The sequence below is a fragment of the Montipora capricornis genome, chromosome 6, assembly GCF_036669925.1.
Source record: "Montipora capricornis isolate CH-2021 chromosome 6, ASM3666992v2, whole genome shotgun sequence".
NCBI lineage: Eukaryota > Metazoa > Cnidaria > Anthozoa > Scleractinia > Acroporidae > Montipora > Montipora capricornis.
The window spans coordinates 50,489,770-50,515,910 of record NC_090888.1 but is presented as its reverse complement, the minus strand read 5'-3'; the positions used below and the strand labels follow the sequence as shown (position 1 = coordinate 50,515,910).

The 26,141-nt window shown below is 38.2% G+C and overlaps 1 protein-coding gene and 2 long non-coding RNA genes across 3 annotated transcripts; 1 reads left to right on the top strand and 2 right to left on the bottom strand.

Moving 5' to 3' along the window:
* Positions 1 to 2,547: 2,547 nt before the first annotated feature.
* On the bottom strand, positions 2,548 to 15,216 carry LOC138052380 (uncharacterized). Its single transcript, XM_068898860.1, has 9 exons — positions 15,064 to 15,216; positions 14,850 to 14,986; positions 13,224 to 13,322; positions 10,404 to 10,517; positions 8,834 to 8,853; positions 7,776 to 7,902; positions 4,259 to 4,371; positions 4,085 to 4,160; positions 2,548 to 2,955 (listed from the first exon to the last, which is right to left on the bottom strand). The coding sequence occupies exons 1-9, from the start codon at positions 15,155 to 15,157 to the stop codon at positions 2,890 to 2,892; spliced, it is 846 nt and encodes a 281-aa protein (XP_068754961.1). The 5' UTR covers positions 15,158 to 15,216; the 3' UTR covers positions 2,548 to 2,889.
* On the top strand, positions 4,378 to 12,140 carry LOC138052381 (uncharacterized). The gene is made up of 3 exons (XR_011133058.1): positions 4,378 to 7,494; positions 8,884 to 8,968; positions 10,418 to 12,140. It is a non-coding gene; the product is annotated as an uncharacterized lncRNA (long non-coding RNA).
* Positions 15,217 to 18,024: 2,808 nt separating the features above from the next.
* LOC138052379 (uncharacterized) lies at positions 18,025 to 25,487 on the bottom strand. The gene is made up of 2 exons (XR_011133057.1): positions 25,424 to 25,487; positions 18,025 to 19,368 (listed from the first exon to the last, which is right to left on the bottom strand). It is a non-coding gene; the product is annotated as an uncharacterized lncRNA (long non-coding RNA).
* Between the last annotated feature and the right edge of the window lie 654 nt (positions 25,488 to 26,141).

The window sequence follows — 26,141 nt, the reverse complement described above, 5'->3', positions numbered from 1 at the left end:
AACGATTCCGTTGTCGAGCTCTGTGGCCATGGGGTTGAAAGTACTTTGGAACAAACTTCCCTGATGTTTTGAAAGCTAAATAGCTGGTTCTTTCAAATGGCAATGAAAGCCGATGCATATTGGTTCCTGGATGAGACAGGGGACATATATATCAACAGGAGGAGATGCTGATAAAATCGCAAGTTACACGAATGCATGTTTTGAATATCTGTGTATCAAACGGCTTTATTTATTTACTGTACATGACACGGTTTTTTTGCACACTTCATAATATTTCCAGTTGATTTAACTTAAAACTCGCACTCCAGAAACTAAAATGGCATGTTTCCAGAGAGATCAATTGTACAACAATAAAAGAAACTTTGCGAGTCCATCTTACTGTTCGTACTCCATCAAAAAATTAACAGCCAAACTTATCATGATTTTACTGCGCGCAATTCTAGAAATACACTGCAACTGAAGATATTACCCGAAAAAATCACCAAAGAAACCTTCATGGGCAAACACGTTAAAGGAATAATGTATTTCCAAACCGTCCAACGACAAAATGCTAGGTTATCTCAATTACAAATTAAGATGTCAAGCTTAAAAGATTGCATGTTCACCGGCCTTTGCCGCAATATAGTCGTCGAAAACATTCCCCATGCTTTAAATGTGTTTTTCTCAAATTAAAGCCAACGGTAACTTTCGAATTCGTTTATAATATTCCTCCCACGGTAATTAACTCTGGTCAAAACAAAATAGCGTGAATCTGCCGTCCACGCGTGTATTGGTGTAATGGAAGTAAATTTGATTGGCCGATGAAGGACATGTCAATCAATCAAAAAAAGTGGGCGGAAGGAATTTCGAAGAGGAATTTGGTCAGGCTCTATTTTTCGTTTCGCCAACTCCACGTACCACGCGAAACTAAAATAGAGCCTGATCGCAGGTTATGTATGCTACAACCCAGGGATGCGAGGACAAATTTCCGCTCTCAACCTCGTTCTCAGGGTCTCCTTGTCGATGACACAATGGAGAGCCTGGGAACGAGGTTGTACCGCTCTACGATCTGTCAAGTGGTCGTTTTACGGGAGGATAAAAACAAAACAAAATTTCAGACTTTTAGCTTACGCAACAGGTTCCAAACATAGTGATATGACTGGGAAACGTTTTGTATTTCAGAAAACTAGTCGCCGCTGAGGGGAGGTGGTCGTTTACGAAAGGTGGTCACAACCGGAGGTTCGACTGTATTAGACAGAAAACATGATTTCCGAAGTTTACGGTGTCCAAAGAAGCAGGGCTTTCATGTTGGACACCGCCATGGCCAAATAGAGACGGCATAAGGATCAAATCATTTCGATCTAATTGCTTGTTAGGATGAGAAAAATAACGAAGGCAAAACGATGGCAAATATATTAATAGGAGACAGTACTAAACAGGAACCAAATAAATTTAAGAGACTCGTAAGAAGTATCTGGAAAATCATGAATCAGATTTGATTACTCAAAAGATAGTGCTTGTACTCTTCAGTTCTCAGAACTGATGAAGGGCATATTCTTTAAATTCCCGGACATTTGATGCAGAAAATTTAAAGGAAGACTTGCCAACATTTGTTGATACTTTTGGCCAAAACTTCGGCTACACGTCGGCTCGGAAGCCAACTCAAGTTACGAAAAAACAAATAACAATAAGAATTATAACGTTTAATGTCGTAAAACGTCTCTCTTGTGGAGATACACAGAAATATATCGTTGCCGAAGTACGCCCGGGCTTTCGAAAATTAAAAGAGTACATGGACAGAGCATGCTTGTTTCAGTGATTCCTTCTGTCATCACCGAGGGTAGTAGTAGTTGATGCAAACGGTTGCAAAAATGTATACTCCTCTACGACTGCACTTCTTTTGGAACTGGCCAGAGTTCGTTATCTTCGGTGGTGACGGGAAAAATCGCTTCCTCTGAGTAGAACGATGCATCCACTTTGTCAGAAAAGCCAGTGAACTAATTGGTTTGAATGTAAACGAAAAAAGTAAGAAGTTCGTCTCGTTTTGCGATACTGATGTCGTGACAACGCTTCTAGTATTTGAATTACCTAGAACCAACTGATTTTATAAGCTTTGAGAAATGCTAAAGCCCCATTTACACTAGAAAGTTTTCATTGACAGTGTAAATGGAAAAATATGACAAGTTTGTCGTTTACAGGTGTCCTTGTTCAAAAACTAGCATGCTAGTTTTTGAACAAGGACACTTGTCAAGGAAAAACTTGTCAAGGACGATATTTGCTACTGTAAATTACTTGTCAAGTGCACTTGTCATGGAAAACTTGTCATATTTTCCATTTACACTACCAAGGAAAACTTGTCAAGGAAACATTTGTTAAGGAAAACTTGCAAGTGTGTACAGTCGGCCAGTTTTCCTTGACAAGTTAGCTTGTCAGGGAGAACTTGCTAGTGTAAATGAGGCTTAAAAGAACCGTCCGGGAACCCATCCCTAGCTGCATTGCCTTGATCTATTATGGAAATCTTGGCTGTTGAACGCTATTGTATGTTATTCAAATTAAAATCGAACTCGGTTACCCAAAAAATATATCATTTTTTTAATAATTATTTTATCGTATTGTATTTTGCTGTTAAGCATAAAGTGAGTGAATGAAGCTGTGTTCTTTGTTCTTGTCTAATATTATTCAGTTGATTCATTTCCTATAACAAATACCGCACATTTACACAAGACATGTTCAAATTTGTTTAGAACTTCGTTCGGCGATTTATGCATTGTCAATATTTCATATTATCTATTTGGACAAAGGACAAGTCAATTAAACCGGCCGCTTCAGTATGTTTGCCTCATCTATATCCTTGTCTTGACATGATTAATCTTTACAAATGAAATGAATGTTCTTGCATGGGATCCAATTCTAGAAATACAAGCTCATGTATGCTTCTCGAAATCTTTGCTTCTTGAGGTCTCGCTCTGTCTTAAGCTGAAACATAGAAAAGAAAGACATTAGTGCATAGGGCGAGTTTTAGCAAGACTTCTGCTTTTTCAACGCCATCTTGAATTACGTCAAATTTGCATGCGCATCTCGCTTTTGATACGTCATATGCGGAAATGAGGAACGAGAATCTCGTAATTGTTTGTATGGAGTCAATTCGCACCAACACGCTGATTTTTGGCAAGGGATTTTTTTAGTATTTATCTCTCAGACTCAGACAATTTCAACAAATTCCATGTTTTCACAAATTTAGTTTTTGTGACGTCATCACCTCCTTACTCCAAACTTTCCATTATTAGCCATGTTTCAAAAGCCTCAAACTTTCGATAGAAGTTCTTTACATAAACAGTAAAACGCATCGTCTTCTAAGGCTTCTCAGCTCGTGTAGTGATTCCAGCATCCAAAGTTTTCCCAATGAACGCACTTCAAAATCAATGATTACTCCTGGTAGTACTGAACGCATTAACTTAATAATCGCCTATATAGCCTTTACCACCAAACCAAATTAAATACGATTTTTGAAACGCACAAATGGGTTTATCAACTGGGTTGATATGGTAAATTGACCACTGACCGTAAAAAAATCTGAAAGCTGACGTTTCGAGCGTCAGCTCTTCGCCAGAGCGAATTAGGGAAGTATTGCTTGTCAACGTTTTATAGAGTGAAAAGCAACGCTACTTGAAAGAAAGGCGTGCTTCACTTCGCCACTGACGCACCCCATCCCCACCCCCCCCCCCACCCTTTATTTTTGGATGTTAAAAGTAAAGCCCTTTTAAAATGTCTTGCACTTTATGCAGAAAACAACACCAAAAACCGTGAAAGAGATTTCCAATTACCAACTGTCCTATTAGGGCAGTTGATAACCAATCAGATTCGAGAATTTTGTAATTGTTACAATTAACACTAGAAACACCAGTGACACAGTCTAGAGAAATCTGCATGAGTCCGCTTGACTATGGTGTTGTTTGATACAGCATCCTGTTAAAAGAAATGCGGTCGATCCAAAGGCCAGTAGCAAATACTAGAGAAGTAAAAAGGTTTTGCACAGAAAACTGAAGAGTTATGGTCATTGCCGATCAATTTGCCCAGTACTCGTCTGTTCAATAAAATACCTTACCATTAATTTAGCGTTGGTTCCTTCGTGATGGTGAATATTTGAACAGTCTCTAACTTTGTAAAACGACCGAAGGTAACTGTAGATAAAAACGAGAAAAATCATCAAATAAGAACGGAAGATGATGTGTCGCACGCATCATGGCGATTTTCCCCAAAAACATCGAAGATCGAATACCTTTTAGAATACTTTTCTCCAGTTGTTAAATGGTGTTCGTAACATTTCCGACAAAAATGAACTTTCTTGTATTCATAGTAATCTCCAACGGGTGCAGTTTTACAAGACTTGCACTGAAAATAAAGTAAAAATACTTATGTCACCATAACTGCTACAGGAGAAAACAAAATTCAATGTTAACAGATTTGAAGATTTTGTTAAATAGTAAGACAATTTCGAAATGGAACCGATGAATCAACACGAAAAATTTGGTCTTATAAAACGCGTTGATAAAGGTCTATTAAACACCGTAATAGATATTTGTGTACTGACGTTTCCAGGCTTACCAGTCGATATTGCACCCGCAGTCGTTTCGCACCCAGGCGATTCGTACCAAATTTAGATGATGTTTGCGGCGGAAACTCGTTTTTATCAACCATAACTGCGTTTTAACTGTCTCACATGTACTTGTGGTGTAACGTCTCGCAACGTTTTTGGCCTTTGCAAGGTATAATACAGACAAAAACATGAAACAAAAAGACTTGCCGAGTTTTATCACTATCTCTATGCATTAACTACGTTTCAACTCGAATTATCAGAGTAGCTCTAATGAGCAAATGTCTTCGAGAAATAAAAAAATTCATAAATCAATAAAAATAATTGCTACAATACGTAGTTAGAACGCTAAGACACTAAAAATTCATCCTCTACATGGGCTATCTTAAAATCTTTTAGTGATGTGATTGCTCTCGTACAGACCGAGAGCGAGTTCCACATTTTTGGGGGTTGGTATCGGATACACTAGAGTCCATAACTTTGTTGTTCTTGGTGCAGGGTCAGTATGTTCTTTCCTCTTAATGAGTAACTCCAGTTACGAAGAACGAACAGTTCTTTTAGATATTTCGGATACGTAGAAACAAAAAGGCTTTTGAAAACTACGATGAGCATCTTGTGAAGTCTTCCGTTGTTGCTGGTCTTTGCTTTCTTTAAATAACAACTCATGATAACCAGACATTTTATCGCTAAAAGCAACTAAACCAAGCATACGTTTGTTCAAAAACTTAGTGTTGCCCTGATGGAGTATACCCTAGTGAATATTGAGAAATATATCTCTGAGTCCCTTTTACGGATTTAACTGGCAAAATAATTTTAGGGATATGAGATAACTGACGAAATAATTTTTGGGATAAGGGATAACCGACTGGAGATAGTTTTGGGGAAAATACGAAAATAGTTTTGATTTCTCAATTATCATACTTTTGGTCACTTTTGCCGAGGATTCACATGAATCGCAACTGGTAATGAAAAGTAACGGGTCATTTATCAGTCCAAATTCAAGCAAGATGTCCAAGACTAACTCTCATGGTTCTTTAATTCGGTCATCCTCTTGTGTCCTGACGTGAAACTGTATTAGGTTATCTCTTAAAAACGGGTCGTTTTACACTTTAAAACTGCCATAACAGTCTCAGAAATTTTTGGGATAAGGGATAGCTGCACCCGGAATTTTTGGGATATGGGATGACTAAAACCCACTACGATTTTCATAATTCTGCGGAATCTCATGCCAAACTGCGTTTTGGCTTCCATCAATCAAACTTCCGACGCCAAGCCGAGAGTTGAACCGAAAAGCAGAAATCAATTAATGCGTGACATAACGAAGACTCGAACTCGACGCCTGGTGGAAAGCGATAGAATAGGTGCGGTTACACACACCATGGCAAATGCCACTTCCCACAATTAATTATCCCGCGGTGCCTCACACGTGGATTGTAGTACACGTTACGAAGATTACCAAGCAAAAAGAAATGTCACGCAATTCATTGGTGGGAAAATTAATCACAACTTCATTAACCTGCGATCAGGCCCATTTTTAGCTTCGCCCATATGTTCTCTTATGTCGTCGCTCGCTAAAATTGGGCCTGACCAAAAGTCTCTCAAGAATTCCGGACGGTCGGCCAAATTTTGGCCGACCAAACTCGTGATCTGATTGGCTGTTGAAACGCCGGAAGTGAAAATGCCATAGTGATTGCGCGGAGCTCTCGCGAAGTGCTCGAGACTAATCCGCCATAAGTGTACGAAAAAATTTGCTCCCTTTTTTTCTAATTCTTACAATGCCGTGGACGGTGCAACTTGATTTTATTTGTATAAATGGAGATATGCCACCTGAAACATCTCATAACTTGTCCAGAATCGGGTTTGAATCACTGGAACGCGTGAAATTAACGATTCCGTTGTCGAGCTCTGTGGCCATGGGGTTGAAAGTACTTTGGAACAAACTTCCCTGATGTTTTGAAAGCTAAATAGCTGGTTCTTTCAAATGGCAATGAAAGCCGATGCATATTGGTTCCTGGATGAGACAGGGGACATATATATCAACAGGAGGAGATGCTGATAAAATCGCAAGTTACACGAATGCATGTTTTGAATATCTGTGTATCAAACGGCTTTATTTATTTACTGTACATGACACGGTTTTTTTGCACACTTCATAATATTTCCAGTTGATTTAACTTAAAACTCGCACTCCAGAAACTAAAATGGCATGTTTCCAGAGAGATCAATTGTACAACAATAAAAGAAACTTTGCGAGTCCATCTTACTGTTCGTACTCCATCAAAAAATTAACAGCCAAACTTATCATGATTTTACTGCGCGCAATTCTAGAAATACACTGCAACTGAAGATATTACCCGAAAAAATCACCAAAGAAACCTTCATGGGCAAACACGTTAAAGGAATAATGTATTTCCAAACCGTCCAACGACAAAATGCTAGGTTATCTCAATTACAAATTAAGATGTCAAGCTTAAAAGATTGCATGTTCACCGGCCTTTGCCGCAATATAGTCGTCGAAAACATTCCCCATGCTTTAAATGTGTTTTTCTCAAATTAAAGCCAACGGTAACTTTCGAATTCGTTTATAATATTCCTCCCACGGTAATTAACTCTGGTCAAAACAAAATAGCGTGAATCTGCCGTCCACGCGTGTATTGGTGTAATGGAAGTAAATTTGATTGGCCGATGAAGGACATGTCAATCAATCAAAAAAAGTGGGCGGAAGGAATTTCGAAGAGGAATTTGGTCAGGCTCTATTTTTCGTTTCGCCAACTCCACGTACCACGCGAAACTAAAATGGAGCCTGATCGCAGGTTACAACTTCATCAGCATCGTGATTAGCTCTTGTAGCTCGAGAATTTAAACACCCTCGTTTTGACGTATCCAAGGAAATTTACCATGGGAAATTTGCCTTGGGAAATGTAAGTCACAGCCACTAAATGCAGTTTCCCCGTGATAAAAGGGTCATTTACCGCGGTAAAAGTGTCCTGTATGACAGCACCTAATCTGTAAGAATCTCTCTAACCTCTAAAGATATCTTATGGTATTCGAGCTGTGAACTGAACAAAAACTCCAATTCACTTTTTGGAGGCAGAGTCGATCTTCCCGGCTTATGTTCGGAAATTTGATTGATGGAAGAACAAAACGCTCACTGGGCTTATTTCTGAATCACTTTCATATCCAACCAGTTGTTGTTACTCACAATATCCGTTTCTCCAAACTCATTGCATTTGATCGTGACAGATGTTATAAGCGTCTGTGGTCCACCAAAGGAACCATGGAATTTAACTTTCCTGTCTCTCTTGGCATCAAACTCATAGGATCCAGGTCTAAATTCAAACAATAGACTACGTATTGCATTGTCTTGATATGATTCAAACAATTAAGTTGACAACTACAGTCAAACCTAGTATAAACTAAAAACTGAGATTCAATGAAGGAGGCTTAATGATAGCACATGGGTCTGTCGAAGGAATTAAATGATTTATGATTGACTCAAGTTTGACAGGTCAGCTCCAGTACGCATAAAGAGGCGTTCGTACAGTAATAGCAGAGAAAGTTCTCGGACAATTCAGTGGGAGAAAAGTAACACAGTTGCAATTGTTATGTTTTTAGTGGACCATTAAGGTCCACCAGTAAGAGTCACTAACAAAGAGAGTGTTACAATGTCTTCTGTTTCCACAAAATCTAACAAAATCTTCAAAGAGCTTTGCAAATTTTGGAGTACAAGGGTTAAAGTGCCCCTGACCCCAAAATATTTTTTTCGCAAAAATGAATCTTTGCACTTGCTCGAAACACATTGCGGCCATTTTTTTCCTTTTTCTAACAAATCCTGCCATTTTATAGGCTTCGAAAGTTGCGAAAATCCAAGCATCTTTTGTTCACGACCGAGTCAGAAGGGGAGTGGGTCTATTCCTGATTTGACATCACAATCTACTTTGCATGCATTTTTACAAAGAGAGAATGCAATGTAAATCAGTTTGTGACGTCAAATCAGGAATAGACCCACTCCCCTTCTGACTCAATTATGAACAAAAGATGCTTGGATTTTGGCAACTTTTGAAGCCTATAAAATGGCAGGATTTGCTAGAAAAATGAAAAAATGGCCGCAAGGTGTTTCAAACAGTTGCAAAGATTCATTTTAGCGAAAAAAAATGCTTTGGGGTTAGAGGCACTTTAAAGGTACTGTAACTATGATTCGAAAAAGCTGAACTCGGCATACAAAAAATAATGAAATGTGCAAGAAATTAGATTCCCTACCCAGGATGTGCCTCATAATCCTGCAAGATAAAATATTTTCATTACGTTAGTTTCTTCACAGAGAGTTTTAAAGCTTGAAACAGGACGTTAAAGCAAAAATGATGACAATGACCACACCGAAAAACCAAGTTTTGGGTGAGAAAAACTAACAATATTCTGCATGTGCATGTTAACGTTTTAGAAGACTCCCTTCCCATACTGTACAAACTTGCTACATAGGTTCACTCAACTCAAAGTTTGATGGAGAACAGAGCCCAAAACAATAAATCTTTTGCCACCTATATTAATTTATTTGATCACCATTCCTAGCTAGCAATGCGGCCACAGAGTGTTCCGCCCAAAAAATTGCAGGGCTTGCCTTGGATACAGTGGGAAGAAGAAACTTGCGTTATCATTTGGGACAATTTCAGAATACCCCGCCACTTCTTCTCAGACTGCGTTCTTGTCCTTGTCTCCCATATAAAAAGGGGAGGGATGCTCTTCGTCTCGCTTAGGGGTGTAAAGTTCGGATTTTGATTTCACTTAGGGTGTTCTGGGCAAAAAACAATCATATATAGCCGTGAAGGTCTCCTTTAGGGTTGCGCGCGAAGAAATATAAAAGTGTGTATTTACACTTTTACATTTCTTCACGTAGGTGAAAGTACTACATGATAAATGTCTTTGCCATTATTAAAAGTCACCGTGTTTTTTGTTTCTCTGTGTTTTAATGTGGTCTCTTTTAGGGGTCAAAAAAAGCCTTGGCCACTCCAAAACTGGTCTCCTCAGGGGTTTAATTTGAAATTTCTGATGAGCATCCCTCCCCTTTTTATATGGGAGTCCCCTCAGGTGGTCTTGTATGTGCATCATTTTAAGAACAAGGCTGGTGTATTATAACAATATGCCCTATTCAGATGAAAGTACTGGTAAGCAACCACATTTTAGAATCTAGCCCACTATTCACCTGCACATTGCTGAATTTCACTTTCAATAATGCGCACATTTTAAAATGACTCTTTACACAAAGGTTTGTGCATAATGTAGTACAGTGGTTTAATGCAAGTAATAAATCAATCTTTAAGTCATCTTGTGTGGAACATCTATTTGGGATGATGTTAAATCCAAGTAATTAATTTAAATCCGATTTGCAACCTAGTAGTTTTTGGTCTTTGTATAATTTGGTTATTTATTTAATTATTTATTTATTTATTTATTTATTTATTTATTTAACCCTAAACCCTGACAAATAAAATTAAAAATAATTAAAACAAAAGACATTCAATTACACCTTGCTGTTCATGTATCAATATATTTACATTAATAGGTTACTAATGCAACTTACTCTCACTTAACGATTTTACTCCCAAAATAGCTAATAAGTGCAAGATAGAAAAACTAAGTTAATTCTTGTAATTCTTTTCTACCCAGATATGCTTCCTTCCGATTGTAAATTACTTCTTTCATACCCTTCTGTTTTGCTATTTTCTTCCTTTAGTGTGTTTGTAAAAAAAAGTGTTTAAAAAAAATTCACTTACATCAAACTCTGATTTGTAAATTTGTGGAATTTTAAAGGGAAAGTAATTACTGCCATTACCTTATTAATTGCAGGAAACCTTGAAGCACCAACATTAAAGGATTTAAATGCTTCCTCAAAGAGAATCGGCTTGCTTATGATCCCCTGATAAGTGGGTGGACCAGGGATATCCATCTGATGAAAAACATAATTAATCAGTAGTTAGTTCATACCCATGCATCCCCTGAGGAGAAGGCATGATTACATTAAGGGTCTACATTGAGTGTTAAGTATTTATGAGTCAATGAGTCAATGGGTCAACGAGTTAGTGCAGTTAATTAAACCATAAAATGAAAGCTAAAATTTCAGAGAATGCTTAGGCCCAATCACTGAAACGAGGGCTTTGGCTTAATCAACAAATTATTGCTATATTGACTGTGAGTCTCATTGACTCATGACTCATGACTCATTGACTCATTCAGATTCATAAAACAGGCATCCTCGTCTACATATAGTTTCTGCCATAGGTCTTACTGGGAGGTTTTCTTGCCATGTGCTTCTTAACATAAACATTACTACATACTTTGAAAGCAAAGCATCATTTGTATCTTCAATAGTGTCCTTCTTTATGCAACGAAAAAGTTCTTATAGCAGAGTGCACCAGCGAAGCAGCATGGGTAAGATTTTTTGGGAAATCTATCCATGTGAGAAATTTTAATTATGACATCAGCGTACACCCATCCGCCCACGTGTAGACTGTAAGGGTGGAGGTGGGGAGGCAGGACAGCATCTCAGGGGACAGGAGTTTTCTGGCAATTTTCCTTGGCAGGAAATTCCGTAGCAGCATTGCATTTGGCAACCCACGTTTTTCTGGCAGGAAATCATATCAGTGAAGAGCAACAGGATAAAGATTTAAGAGCAGAAAAGAGCACGAGAGAAGGGGCAACCAAAATTATTTGTAAAATTTAAGCGAAGAAAGCCTCGACAGAAGCCAAGGAAGGAGAACAAGAGATTTTGAATGACGAACACCATAAAGCTGGGAGAGCGAGAGACAAAACACTAAGTTACAACAGTTGGCTTTCAGGTAAATGTTCTCCTTCTTAATGCATGTCTCGCTGCCCCACATATTTTGTAAAACTCACTAAAAAAGACAAAGAATGCCTGAAGCATTTTCACTGTTCTGCATTGACAGAGATTCTGGCATATTTCAACAATGTGCGAAATGGATGTCCAGCCGTGAGCTGCTTTGTTTGACTGTGAAATTGCAGTCAAGTCAGGGTTGTCATTAAGTTTTGAAGCAGTGGTAACACTCAAGATTTCACCCGTAACATGTGAATATATGGCCAAAGGCCATGTAAAGGAAGGCTCAAAGGGCCTGAGCCCCTAGGGGGGTCTGGGGGCATGCTCCACTAGAAAATTCTGCAAATTAGACCCTCAGAAATGCATTTTCCAGCCCTCTGAGGAGCCATCAATCAAAAAGTGGTGAAAATAAAACAGACCAAAAAGATAAACTTGACACAATGAATAGATAGTTACTAACCATGTCGAAATGGTAATGCATCACAGAACCGTGAAAAATGGTCAGCCGAATCCCATTTATATCAAGTACTGTGCATTCATAATTTTGCTGCTGAAAACGGCATTGGAATCCGACAAAGATCAATCAGGGGTGTTCTCCAAAGGTTTTTACAGAAAAATTAATGTTTGGATTTTTACCAAAAACACATTTTAGAATCAAGAAAACAGACAATGCAAGGCAGTAATTATATTTCCTTTAGAAGGTAAATGTTTATAAATAAATTTCAATTTGTTTTGCCCCATGAAATATATTCATTCTTCAGCAACCAATTCACCCGTAACATTGACTGAGCTCAGCCGTAACAGGTGTTAAGGGTTTACGGCCCCTAATGATAGCCCTGCAAGTAAGCGAATTTACTACTCTTGCTACTAAAAGCTGCACTAAGAAGCCACTCAGTTACAAACAGGTCAATCCACCCTTCTCCAAAATGGCGGACGAAAATTCTATTAAGTTAGAATTTAAAATGCATACCAGCACTAGAAAGAACACCTTTACTTAGGTAACTCTGCAAAGTTTCAGCATATCAGGGTGTAATATCAGCTGAGAAAATGTAAGTTGAAAAACGAAAACTTTACAGACATTTGTATGACTGGGGGTATGGCGTATACCCCCAGTCATACAAAGGTCTGTAAATTTGTCAAATTTAAAGTTAACTTACCATTTTCTCAGTTGATATTAAACCACATATGCTGAGACTGTGCAGAGTTACTAAAGTAAAGGTGCTCTTCCTATTTCTGGTACCGGTTTTTTTATTCAGTTCAATTTTAACTCATTTAAATTCATTGCTGCCATTTTAACTCCCATACCTGTTTGTCTCAAATCCCCTACCATTGACACGACCCACTCCCACTTTTCAAGTCACATTTTACATTATGGGAGTCTCTGCAAATATTCATTTGGGGCATAAACTAAAATTATAATGGACAGGAGTGTTTTTTGTAAATCGACCACTACATCTGGGAGCCAAGTGGTGTAGTTTTTGCATGTAACATGAGTGGTCATATTGAGCGATGACGTCTCATCTTTTTTTTCCTGCCATTTTTGTTTGTATTCAGTACCCAGTATTTGTATTAAGGCCAGCTTTCCAATCTCTACCATGGATATTTATTGTCCATATAATAAAAAGACATGTTAGCTCAAAGATCTGAATTTCATGTTCTTGTGGCAGGAAAAACTGTATCTCACAAGTGAGCACAGCAAATGAGTGAGATATTGTTCTTGCCATTCAAACATAAAATTCATGTCTTATTGTCACTGAGTGTGTAAAACATCACTGTCATGTTATACAACGTAACTCTTCCCAATAATACATGTAAACTTACATGAGACGGTTTAGGAAATCTAGGAGCTGTTCTAGCACCAACTGAGTAGCCTCTTTTACAAACAGGTCTTCTTTCAAGTTCATAAATGAAGCCACTAACCTGTTGAATTAATTTAATATTGAAATGATAAGCTGCGGACAAGCACTGTAAGAGACTACACCTGCATAGTTTTGTAAACATTAAAATTCACTATTCAAATCTGGTTTTCAACAATTCAGCTCAAAGTATGATGGCCATACAATGATTCCTTGAAGTGTAATATGGTGTTTAACATTAAGTTGATAATCTTGACTGACTGCAGCCTATGCCTGCAAGCAGGTGAGTGCTTTTCTGATCAAAATGCAAGAAGAACTTAAGCCACAAAAAAGAGGCTACAGTCAACTCTCTCTTAACGGACACCTCTATAAGACAGACAGCTGGTGCTGGTCCCGGCCATTTCTTAGTCATTTTACTATAACCAAACTCTCCATAAGACAGACACCTCCATAAAACGGACAACAGACACTTGTGAGGTGCTGAATGTGGCCACAAATTACGGTTTAGGGAAGAAAAATTCTTGTACATGACTCTTTTTAACATCAGACATTTAATTGAAAGCTCTTATCTTGTCGCCAGAATACATACAGTACAAGTGAAAATTAAATCAAGTTCAAGTTTATTCAAGCTTATTTACTACAAGTTTATGACAAGTATATTACAAAGTTTGGAATATGAAACATATGATGTACCACTACTCGCAGTTAGCTACAGCTATTCGAGGTGAGCAGTGGTTTGACGCATAAAATTAAGTATTATTTGACAATGCACAAAAATAACTTACTGAACTAAATATGAAGTACGAATCAGGTAATGAAACCAAAAAAGCAAAGAAAGGGAAAATAAAAATAAAATAATAAAATAATAATAATAATAATAATAATAATAATAATAATTGAATATTGACCAGTACAGCATTTGGGAAAAAAAGAAAACAAAATAAAACAAAATTCATAGGAAAATTAAACAAATTAAATGAGAAGCTGGAAGGGTAATACAAATATAATAAGTTCGGTTTTCAAGGCATATTCAAATCCGATATATCAATATATTCATTTGCCTCCGAGAGTTTCTGAAGGAGCAATCAGTCATTGTCCCAATCAAAAAATAACTTGGAGGTGACAACTGAATGTATTGTAATCTAAAACGGGTAGGTTTCGTTCACGTAAATAACTTAAAACAAATTTTAAACAGGCGGGTTATTCACTGTGCACAGGTTCCGCATTATTATCTCAAACTTCCTGGGTTCATGTTACGTCGATCATGCTCTATAAGCCGGACACCTCTCTAAGACGGACAGCTGAGGACGGTCCCGATGGTGTCCGACTTGGAGAGAGTTCACTGTATTCCATTTAAAAATCAACATCCCCCTAATGGAGGATACTTTCTGAATGGGGTTGCTAAAGTCAATTCTGAGGGGGTGAGCCAGTTGGTATCCTTCGATCTTGCAACTTTGCAGTGCCATATTATTTGTAATTGTGAGTGTCACGCTAATACAGTATTATAAACCACTTATCGCGTCGATTTTATTTTGAGGGCAGGCTTAATCTTTTCGTCCTTATTGTTTTTTCATGTAACAAACTTCATTACCTCGGCATTATCGTAACATCCTGGACCACGGTTAGGAGCGCCGCGCAAACCAAGCTCGTTTCCAAAGCGATTTGATGGAACTTTCAGCGGCAGAAGTTCGCGATTAAGAGTTGTACCAAAAGCAACTGGTCTTCGCCCTAAGAAGAAATCAAATGCATTCAATAATCTCACAATCGCTTTGTTTTACCTCTTTATATAAGTAACTAGGAAATACCTTCGTTGGCAGTCATAACTTTGCGCTTTTCTCGGAGGCACAAAGTCAAACGAATGGAATGGCTGTTTAGTCGCATGTATCGCGGTGTCACCATAACAACGAATAAATCGCCGCTGACCAACAGCAGGCTCTCTTAAAGACTGGAGGTAGTGGGTGAGGGAGTTTTCAGTTAATTATATAAGGCAAAATATCTTCCAAAATTGTCTCGGATAATGAAACGAATAAACGACTTAAATGATACGCGGAAATTGAGTTGCACTCCTCGTGAAGCAGATTGGATTCAGGTGAAATTTGCAGATACAGCCTCGGCAACTGCACTGAGGTTGCTGGTTGCAGGTTAGGTTTGCAGGTCATTAGTTCACCATAACTGAAACAACCCAAACCCTTACCAATGCTATCATTAAAGTGGTACTATGATCAAAAAATCATTTCCTTTTATTTCTTCACATTTTAAAAGTGTGTTCGCTTAACACCTAACTGGCAAAATTTTGAGCTTTTGAGTTTTATCCGAAGGCTGTTTATTTTGAGTGTAAGTTTTGGATTTCATGGTCCGCCATTACTCACGTTCAAAACTGACCGATTGGACATCAGAGGGTTGGATCTAGAGAAAATGACGTCATTTACTCACTAGCTTAAAATTTCAGCGAGTAAACGCAATTTATTATACATGCAAAACACGGGTTTACAAGTCTGAAAGCCCGAAACTCCCGTGCTGCATATTAATTCAGCCGCGTACACACGCATTGCATTCTTAAACTAATGAATCTTTGACGTCATTTTCTCCTCGACCCAGCTCTCTCAAGATTTTAAAGTTAGTAATGGCGGACCAATAAATAAGAAAATTCCAGTTAAAATAAACAGGTGTCTTTTTAAAATCAGAATTTAAAACTTGGGTCAGTTAGTGTTTAGTTAACATAGTTTTGAAATCCAAAGAAAAACAAGAATTGTTTTTTTGGTCGTAGTACCACTTTAAGCCTAAAAATAATGTTTAAGCCTAAGCATAGCATCTTTGTAAAAGTTTGGGTTGTTTCATTTCTGGTAAAACAATGACCTAGCTGCAACCTGCAACTCACACTTTAATAATTTACATCCTCCACTCAGAAACCACCTAACAAGACTACAGGTGCAGATTTGAAAAAAAAAACACAATCAAATTGAAACTTATTAGTGATAGAACACAGATTGAAAGAAGATCTGAAAATAGTAACCTACCGGTACTTAGACCAGATTAAATGAGAAAGATGACCATGAATGAAAAAGGGAATTACATTCTGGCAATTATCAAAAAAACTGCAAACTATGAAAATTCACAAGAAAATCCATGATCTCAGGAAGGAGATGCAGTTGCTTAAAACCATTACTTTTAAGGATTATATCTACAATACAGTACTTCTTTGGGTATTTCTTTGGGTTTTTGGGGCAAGAAACCTGCAACAAATCAGGCTGTGTGCAAAATCAAAGCTTTGTTCCCTTTTATTCCTCTTGACCTTTTCACAATTTAATGGAACTTTTGATCAGACAATTAAGAATGCTAGATAGCATTGAAAAAAAGGGATCATTTACAGACGGATTTTCACGAGATATTTATCGACATATGGTAGGTTACGAATCTAGGAATCTCATGTTGCCTCGCTCAAGTTTTAAATTTTTGTGTAACAGTTTTAACCGTCACTTCTGATGATGTATGTTGCAGCATACGAAACGCCAAGTATAAAATGAAAATGTTTGTAACCGCTGTTTGTTTTCTTTTCCTGCTGAAATTAACACTTGTGCACAAAAAATATATCAGCTGCTACAGCCTCAATATGAAATCAAACTGAGAAACCCAGCAGACTGGAGTACCCTGAAAAGCAATTAAGATTGAAAATGGGCGAAATTGCTAATACCCTGCCAGCAAAAATGGATCCTCCTACTTCAGGATGAACGCGGTTAAACTGGCGCAGTGTTTACCGGACTCAGTGCCGCGCTGCTGAAAGAAGCACCGAAAGACTGTTAACGAAAATGGACAGCAAAGATGACGACAAGTGCACCTTCTATCGCGAAAAACCCGAGAAAAGCCGTCATTTTCATTTGGTTTTTTGCAGAAAAACACAGACGGAGCTTCTGCAAAGAACTGGTTTACTTTCTGCAGCAGCTAATTTTTCAGGGCGAAGTTGTGCTCTTATTAAAATCGGTCTGAGGGCAAAATGAAATGAAAATGTCATAAACTCCGTCTTCTTGCTGGCCAGATTCTTTATCGTATTTTGTAGAGGTAACCAGAATATTCAAAGAGGAGAGAGCTGTGAAGCTAAATGCACTCGTCACCTAAGACAACATAAAACTGAATGAGATCGAGTCTTACTCCATTGCTTATCCTTCCCTCCTTTTTAATTCCCTCTTCGCACGCAATCGGTATTTTCAGCGAGTATTATAGTTATACTCGCCGCGGGGATAGAGATGATTCCCTCAACCCAACGCCTTTTGGATGTCTTAATTTCTTAATTGTCATATAGTCTGGAATTTCGATCTTTCCCTCGTGTAATATTAAGGATGGTGTATGGATCCTTTATTTCAACGTATGTCAGGTTGCCGTTTTTACTGCGTGCGGTCTTGTAGGTAGTGATTGTAATGTAGCGATGGCAATTAATGCTCGTTCTGTTAATGTTGTAAGTAAAATTTGAAAGAAATTTTGAAAATGAAAAAGTGTCAGAGTTAGCGTGTTAATTTGGTTACCTAGGGTAAATGTCGCTGTTTATCTTTATTAGAGGATCATAGTTTAATAGGGGGAAATGTTTGTGCTCCTTGACGCAAGTGATGATGAAAGCAAGTGGACACTTTCGACGCTTATAAAAATTCGCTAGCATTATGTACATGCACTTCTGGCCATCGAAAATGTGGCTTACACAACAGCTAGAGAAACAGTGAGAGTCAATTTATATCGGGTAACAAACCAATACACAAGATGAAATTAAACCAACACAATTTACTAAGAAGTATTGGTTTATTGATAAAATGACGTCATCAAGCAAGACTTGGTGATTGATTCTCATTTGGATAAAATTGTGGTAAGGATTTACTCTGCAAAGGGAATGACTTGACACAAGTTGCGTACTTTAAGAATTAAGTCTTAGATAATAGGAATGAGAAAAATGCATTTTCCTGTTTGTACAGGAATAGATCTGATGTAAACTGAAGCCCATCAAACGAGAAGTCAGAACTTAAACAAAGTGAAATCATACAGAGTCTTAATGAGCTTGGGACACTTAAAATCAAGATACTGTTGAGGGTATCTTGTATTATAGCGTCATAGCTCTAACGAAATCACAACATGATCTAATGACTGATTATATGCACTGTTGAATTGAATCCAAAGTTCTATAGCAATACTTTATGACCACGTCTTAAAAAGAAAAATAAGGTGAATAACTTAAATTGACCGGGAATATCGGAGGCCAGTAGGATATCATTACATTTTTTTCGTACATGCAATCGTATTGAGCAAGAGTCAAGCAGGCAATAGACTACTTAATTGACCAATCACACTGAGTGTGCTTTCGCAATGTAAGCGTTTTCTCGATATAGGGCTTAAGACACGAAAGAGGGTTGGCTCAAAGTGTTTATCAGATTCGCAGCATTATCGGAAATCCAAGAATTTGGTCATTAAAGTTGTTTTCGAATGTTCTAGTACTTTTTTTCTTTACATGCCGAAGGAGGCTTGGCCATCGCAGATATTTGAGATTCCTAATGTGTTTTTATCCAGATTTCCAATGCAAAATATCTGTAGACTCAAATCCAGAAACCATAGAAAATTATCTCTTCAGTCAATTACTAGCGGCGATTAACAGAAACCTTCTCTAGATTTGCAAGAATCCATCATTTACAAATCGTTCTTTCTAACTTGAAAACATCTGCATAAAATACCCCAAGTTCTTGAAATGCGCCAATACAGCTCGGCTTCTCTCTAGAAAACATCGAGGTCGACTCTCCTGGTACGGAACAAAATTACATGGCCTGTTGTTGCCTACATCGAGTTTAAACAAGTGCCATTTCCTTGAAGATTTCTTTTTTTTTCTGCTCTCTGTACCCATTTTTTAAATCTTAAAATGTCTGACTCACGTGTTAACACTATTCGATCGAGGATTGCCACGATATTTGCGGCGAGTACATTAATAAAAGATTCACGACCTTGGACATAACATTTGTTCCTCAATCGTGTAGTCACAGTCATCCGTGATGAACGCTCTGCTCAGTACGAGGCAAATGCAGTTTTCCCTTGAAGGTAAATATCTCCCCTGGTGCTTCAATCAATATTATCGTCATTTTTTCCTGTGGAGAAACCAAAGGACTTTTGTTATTAAAGGTCACGATTAAAAAACAAACCATAAAATTTTACAGTTATTTTGACGCTCTCCTTAGCCGATGTTTTTTTTTTTTAAAGGTAAATGACCGTAAATGTCTCCCCCGGAGCGGCCTGAATCAATACTGTAACCTTAATTTTCTCTGCGGCTAGCCAGACGACTTTTACCGTTAAAGGTCACAATCATTAAGAACAGAGGAAAGGAATTTTTTTATGTGACGATGAAGTGGTTTTTTTTTAACGGACGGACCATTTACTTCATGAGTACTTTATTTACAGTTCGTTTCTCAGAGAACCATCATAGCACCAACTGAACTACACTCAGTTGCGCTCGGGTTATGTATGATAAGTATGAAAAGATAACTTAACTTTTTGCAGATCCGGCGTAATATGTGGGTTGAGTTTGTTGGTTCTCTACTCCGCTGCACCGAGAGGATTTCTCCGGGTACTCCGGTTTCCCCTCTCCTCAAAAACCAACATTTGACTTGATATGTGTGAATTGTTAATTTCAGTTTACAGTGTCCCCAATTAGTGCTCCAGCGCTAGAACGACTAGACACTTAAATAAATAAAGTTCCTTTCCTTTATAAAGTTCCTTTTACTGTGGCCTCATGTTTAGTGCGCTCGACTCTGGATCGAGTGGTCCGGGTACGTTCTGGCCGGAGACATTGTGTTGTGTTCTTGGGCAAGACACTTTACTCTCACAGTGCCTCTCTCCACCCAGGTATATAAATGGGTACCGGCGAATTTAATGCTAGGGGTAACCCTGCGATGGACTGGCATCCCATCCAGGGGGGAGTAAAAATACTCCTAGTCGCTTCATGCAACAGAAACCGGAGATAAGCGCCGGCCTGATGGGCCTTCTATAGGCTCGTAGCGGACTTTAACTTACTGATAATATAATGAACTTTTCTTTGCGAAGATGACACAATAATCAAGGACAGTTTAGTTATATATGGCACCCGAGTATTGATCAAAAACATCAGGGCGAAAAATGTTTAACGGTAAAAACACAAATATACAATAACTAAATTTGCGATACTACCTAAACATAGAAATACATAGATGAATACATCAAAAGTCATTTTGTTGTTGTTTAAGAGGTTTCGGCTAACTCTCAAGCCTTCATCAGTTATAAGAGCGATTGATGTTAATACGCGGGATTTAAGCTGAAAAATGAAACGTTGCGCGTGCAGCTTGATGCACGTTGCTATAGAGAATGGTTGGAGAGCGAGTCTTCAAAATTTTGTTAATTAGTTAGCAGAAACAACAAAATAATATCACGAGTCCGTGACAAACACTAGCTTAAATTGATCATTAATTATGTCATCTCCTGACTACCCATACTCCATTTTCAAAGACATCAAAAGGTGCTGTATATACACCAAATAAAAAAAACATAAATGTCTATAGGCATGGTAGAAATATATACAGTCACAGAAAGAACAGCGGCCCCCAGTGCAAAGAGAAATGTCAAACGTAACAGCAAAGTACAGCAAGATATAAAAACTGATGGAATACACATAGACCATAAGATGGGTTGTAGATGAGCCATAGGAAACAGATAGGCCATAGGCAATAGGATGGTATCCAGAGATACTTTAGGATTGGATTAAGATACTAGGCCATATACAGAATAGACAATGGGGTAAGAAAGAGATAGGTCATGGGATGGGAAAAGATAGACGTCGGGATGGGATACTAGATTGGCCATAGGAAGAGATACAGACCCACCATAGATGATGGGAAAAAGATAAGCCAACGCTTTGAAATTGTAAACCATTTTTACTTTTTTTCATGTTGGTGTAAGTGTAAATTGGCTAACAGTTATTGCATTCGTCAGTTATTTTAGCGAAACGACCACTCACGTGAATAAACTGTATTATCGTTATATTAAGTTTAATTAAGAAGCTCCACATATTCAACTGAGGTAATCCGTTGTTTTAAGAGAAATATTTCTCTGATGAATGTAAAATAATGAGTTGAAAGCGGAACCTCGATCCTTCGTAAATGAACTCAGTCACTGGATATTTCAGTCTACAGTCATGGTCAACGATTCGGACGTATGAAAACCGCAGATGATTAACATAATTGCTTTCACAAAATATTGCGGGGGGCTTATGTCTTATCCTATTTACGTATTTCCACTGTTTCCAAGGAAGCTGTTGCACAAAAGGAATGAGAGGAATGTTGCCGACTCATTATTGTTAGGAAGAGCTTACCATAACGAGAAACACTTCTTGTCTGAAAGGATGATTTGTCAATCATTGTGGTTAACCTTGCAGGCAATTAGGGGCAAAGGAAGTCGTTTTTGCAGTAAGATTTGTACGCGAAATCTCAACTTGCTCTAACTGGGATATTTTACACTTCCTTCTCCATTGTGTTGCATGGTTTTACTGAATAGTTGTTATATTACCTGCCTTGGACTGAAGAGGAGAGTGTGCTAAAACGGAAGGTCGCGCCCCGTTTGAGCGGAAAATCAATAACATTCTATTCGGGGTAACTTTAAGACGATATTATCGTCATTTTTCCAGACAGGAAAAAAAGACTACAAATTACAGTTAAATCGATGCAGGCCATTAGGTATGTTAGTCATTAATTAATACTGAGAAAGACAACGCCGTGTCAACGGCCGTACGATTAATTAAAGGGGCAGTGTCACGCTATTTTAGTCAAAAGTCAAAACACTAAAAAGACGTCTTTGCATCAATGAAGACCAAAAAAAATAATGCCGTAAATGTCTTGTTGCCAATGGCTATTGAGGAGCACTTGAAGCTATTCTTTGTTGTTGGCATCCAAGGATGGAAATGTATTGAAACTTGAAAAAATTGGCCAGTTTTTTCAAGTTTGGAGACCGGTTGTCCTCTGAAAGTCGCCAAAGTTAAATACGAACTAGCTCTTTGTGCCATATTACATTTTGTATCATCTCATGCAGTGATCTATCAGGAATGTTGTTCGTGTAAGCTAGAGAACTAATTTAGATTTTTACCCAGTTTTGATCTAAAAGCACTTGGCATAGCTGAGTGCCCCTTTGACATTCGCCGGTCAAAATGAGATAGTTACGAATGCAAAAATAAAACATTTGGAAAATTTCAGTCCTAGCTGTATAGAAGGACAATTATCTCAAGAATATTGGTCACCAACCGCTCAGTGTCATAGCATCCGAACTATGATCGGAAGGTCATCGGTTCGACTTCAGTCAGGAGAACTGCAATTGTGGCTTTCCGAGTCATCCTGAGTCACTTTGGAAGAAACTGAGAGGACATCCCTGATTCATTAAACGGAGTAATCGTTTACTATCTCCCTTTTACAGTTATTTATAACATTTTCAATATAAAACAATTCTCAACAAAAAAACCGACGAGTATGTCATTGAAAACTATGATCAGACTGTTTGTATGAGCCGGCTCTCTATTAAAGTCAAGCACAGTGCACGTACGACCACTAGGAAATAGAGACTAAATAGCTTAAGGCGTTTTCGAGTAAATGAGCAACAATAAGTGAAATGAAAGTGAACAAAACTTGTTCAACTGTGACAATTCAAGACGTGAAAGGATTAAAAGAATTTTTCAAGCCGTTTACCACAAACTGCGCACGTACAAGTAGCACAAAGCTGTTAACGGAACAGGCTGTCGGATGGAATGTCAAACAAGTGAAAATCCGCTTAACTGTGATGATAAATTCTTCAAAACGACTGGGCGGCGAGTAGACGTTGTTTCTCTACTAACACCAAGCCAACATACCCAAAAGACCCAACAGAATTACTCAGGCCATCAACAAAGGTACGTCCTAGTAATTTGACCTTTAGTTCCCTACCTTTTATACCGTATTTATTATCTCTCAATCTCCTTAATAGTGAGTACAAATCTAGCTGGCAAAAAATTCAGGATTAAATAGCTCAACTATGCAAAAATACAAAACGTGTGGGGTTGAAGGCGTAATAACGAACTGAAATCTCTTTTGACTCGGACTCCGCGAATAAAATTATTCAGTTTTAACTGAATAATTTTATAACTGAATAATTTTAACACAGCTGAGCAGCCAGTCCATAAGAGTCCCCAGTATAGGAAATCGTTGTCGGCCGGCGGATAATTTTCACAAACAAAAATTATAATGTCAACAAACGTATTCCGCACTTGAAGCTTTTCAAGGCCGCGAAATCGCCGTATATAAACCTAACAGTATTTAGAAATCGAACTGTAGAGAAACAACCAGTTGGGGAATTTGCTTAAGGGGCGTGGGGCCCTTGGGTCTCAGTCTCTGTCCCTAGGATCCACACTGACAGATTTAAGAACGTTTTTAGTAACAGAATAATTTTTAAATATGATATGTAAATAGTTTCTAGAGTTTATATTTTTTCTTTCTTATTAATTGTAACTTAGGATATGTATTTTTATCTTAAGAAATAACACAGAACTAAACGACTCAATTGCAAAATCATTATTATTATTATTATTATTATTATTATTATTATTATTATTATTATTATTATTATTATTATTATTATTATTATTATTATTATTATTATTATTGGATTTGGGGCCGCGTGGCTTCAAAGAAAATTCATTCGGTGATCAAGATAGGTCTTGAACCCTGAACATCCGAAGAATTTTTTGTAATAGCTAATGTGGCAGGGAATGTCCCCCGTCTCCTCCGTAAGCGACACCAAATGGAGGATATTCATTCGCCTAGAAACACTCGGCTGGTTTTTAAAACAGAAATTTATTTTATCAAACGAGTTGATAAAGGTCGAATAACCACCGTGAAAGATTTGGAAAGCTGCCGTTTCGAGCGTTAGCCCTTCGTCGGAGCGAATGACATCAACCGGATTATCATTGGAATACGTTTGTTGACATTAGGGCCGTTTATACGAGAGAAAATAAGCCGCGGCTAACTCTGGCCGCGGCTTACGTAAGCCGCGAACACCCCGTATAAATGGTACAAAATCTACGTTCACGGCTTTCTCAAGCCGCGGCTTATCCTGGCCGGGAAGTTTATACTCGTATAAATAGTTCCTTTCGCGGCTTACGTAAGCCTCGGCCAGAGTTAGCCGCGGCTTATTTTCTCTCGTATAAACGGCCCTATTATCATCGAATGGCTGAAGCGCGGCCAGTGGAAATGATTTCTAGCCAGATACTAATACGACGTGCGCCGGTTAGATTACCGGTTCCGACTACAAGCCATACTGATCGATCATGCGCTGATCAAAAACTTCAGAATCATTGTGTGCAAAAAGAATTCAGGAAATGTCGTCCTGCTGATGACCAAGCCCAGAGAAATGTCGGATCTACTTTCGCCACGTTGAACATTCCTTCTCCTCCGTATTGACAAACCAAACTTCCAATGATCGCTGTGATATTTAAATTTTGCTAGCTCTTGTCACATCATTGTGATGCGTCAGCAACTAAAGCTAACTAACGAACATGAAGTCCTATGAGGACTGTTTCGAAGAATTTTCCCAGTTTCGATTTTAGTTAGCAATCAATAAGAATCATAAACTTAAAAACTGAACATTCTCGAAAGATCCAAAATTGATATGATAAAATTCTCTTGTACTTAGGCTGTTAAAATTTACCTCTTCAGTGAATGGTAAATAAACCGGCGGTTGTTTTTTCAGAAAACCAATAAGACCAAGCAGCCGTTTAAAAGTGCTTTACATGGTACGCATGTCGTAAAGACTAACTACCTGGCGACTCATAATCAATATTGATAAACTTAAACGACACTCTTAAATACAAAAGCATCCTTTGAAGAATTCTCATGTTCACTTCAAGAGGAGGAGCAGTCGTGGCTCAGTTGGCGAGTGCGCGGCTTTCGGAGCGAGAGGTCCCCGGTTCGATCCTCGGTGACTTAATTTAAAAGTCTGTTTCGACTCTCCTCTGATCCGTGTAGCTATATCTTTAAATATCCGTAAAACGGAGCACTGACAGAGGGAGGGGGGTACGGGGCGCACCGTCGGCTTCCATTGATACCAGCCTCGTAGCTGAAGGAACTACCGACGTTAAATAAAGGGACTTTACTTTACCTTTTTTTTAAGACGCTTTCCACTGGTAACGCCCTTGGGACAACACATGCGCCATAGAAACAAAACACAACTCCCATTGTTTTAGCTCAGGTTCTAGTGACTTTTTATTTCTTGGTGCGATCATAATGGCTTCTCCTGAAGAACGATACAATTCGATGACTGATACATGCAGGCATCTTTCAAGTCTAAGTGGTAATGCCACACCCCTCCGCTTGGTAGATTAGCTACAAATTGGAAAGCCATGGGATTGACACCTTAAGAAGCAGTCGAATTATGCCTTTCACAATCATCACATGATCTACAGAAATATCCACCTTTATTATATACTCAACAAAATATCTTGTTTCTGATTGGCCAATGGCGAATGCATAAATACGTTATAGAGTGCAATACGGAAGTTGCTATGGAAACACCGGGGAAACGCTAAATTTGAACACCAACGTGAAAAAAAAATGGCTGACAGTCGGTTTGTTTTGTCAAACCAAAACATCGTTGAGCAACTTAAAGAAAATGCGAAAAACAAAAACACGTTGAAAGCTACACAGACCTGGTTGAATGTCTGGCAAACATGGGCGACTGAAAGAAAACCAAACACGAAACTGGGCGAATACGAGCACGAACAAAGTAGCGCGTTTGAGTAATTTTGTTGAGAATATAATAAACAAAAAATCGTATGAACCTGCTCGTGTATTTCGTGATTTATGGTCACTCGTGCTGT

Bases quoted from the DNA above. Each gene is read 5' to 3' on its own strand.
- LOC138052380 (XM_068898860.1), bottom strand. From the start codon at position 15,157: ATGGTGACACCGCGATACATGCGACTAAACAGCCATTCCATTCGTTTG. The intron at 7,903-8,833 runs GTAGGGAATCTA...GTTTGAATTTAG, and splicing joins GATTATGAGGCACATCCTGG to ACCTGGATCCTATGAGTTTG. The intron at 4,372-7,775 runs GTGAGTAACAAC...CTTTATTTTCAG, and splicing joins AGTTTGGAGAAACGGATATT to TGCAAGTCTTGTAAAACTGC.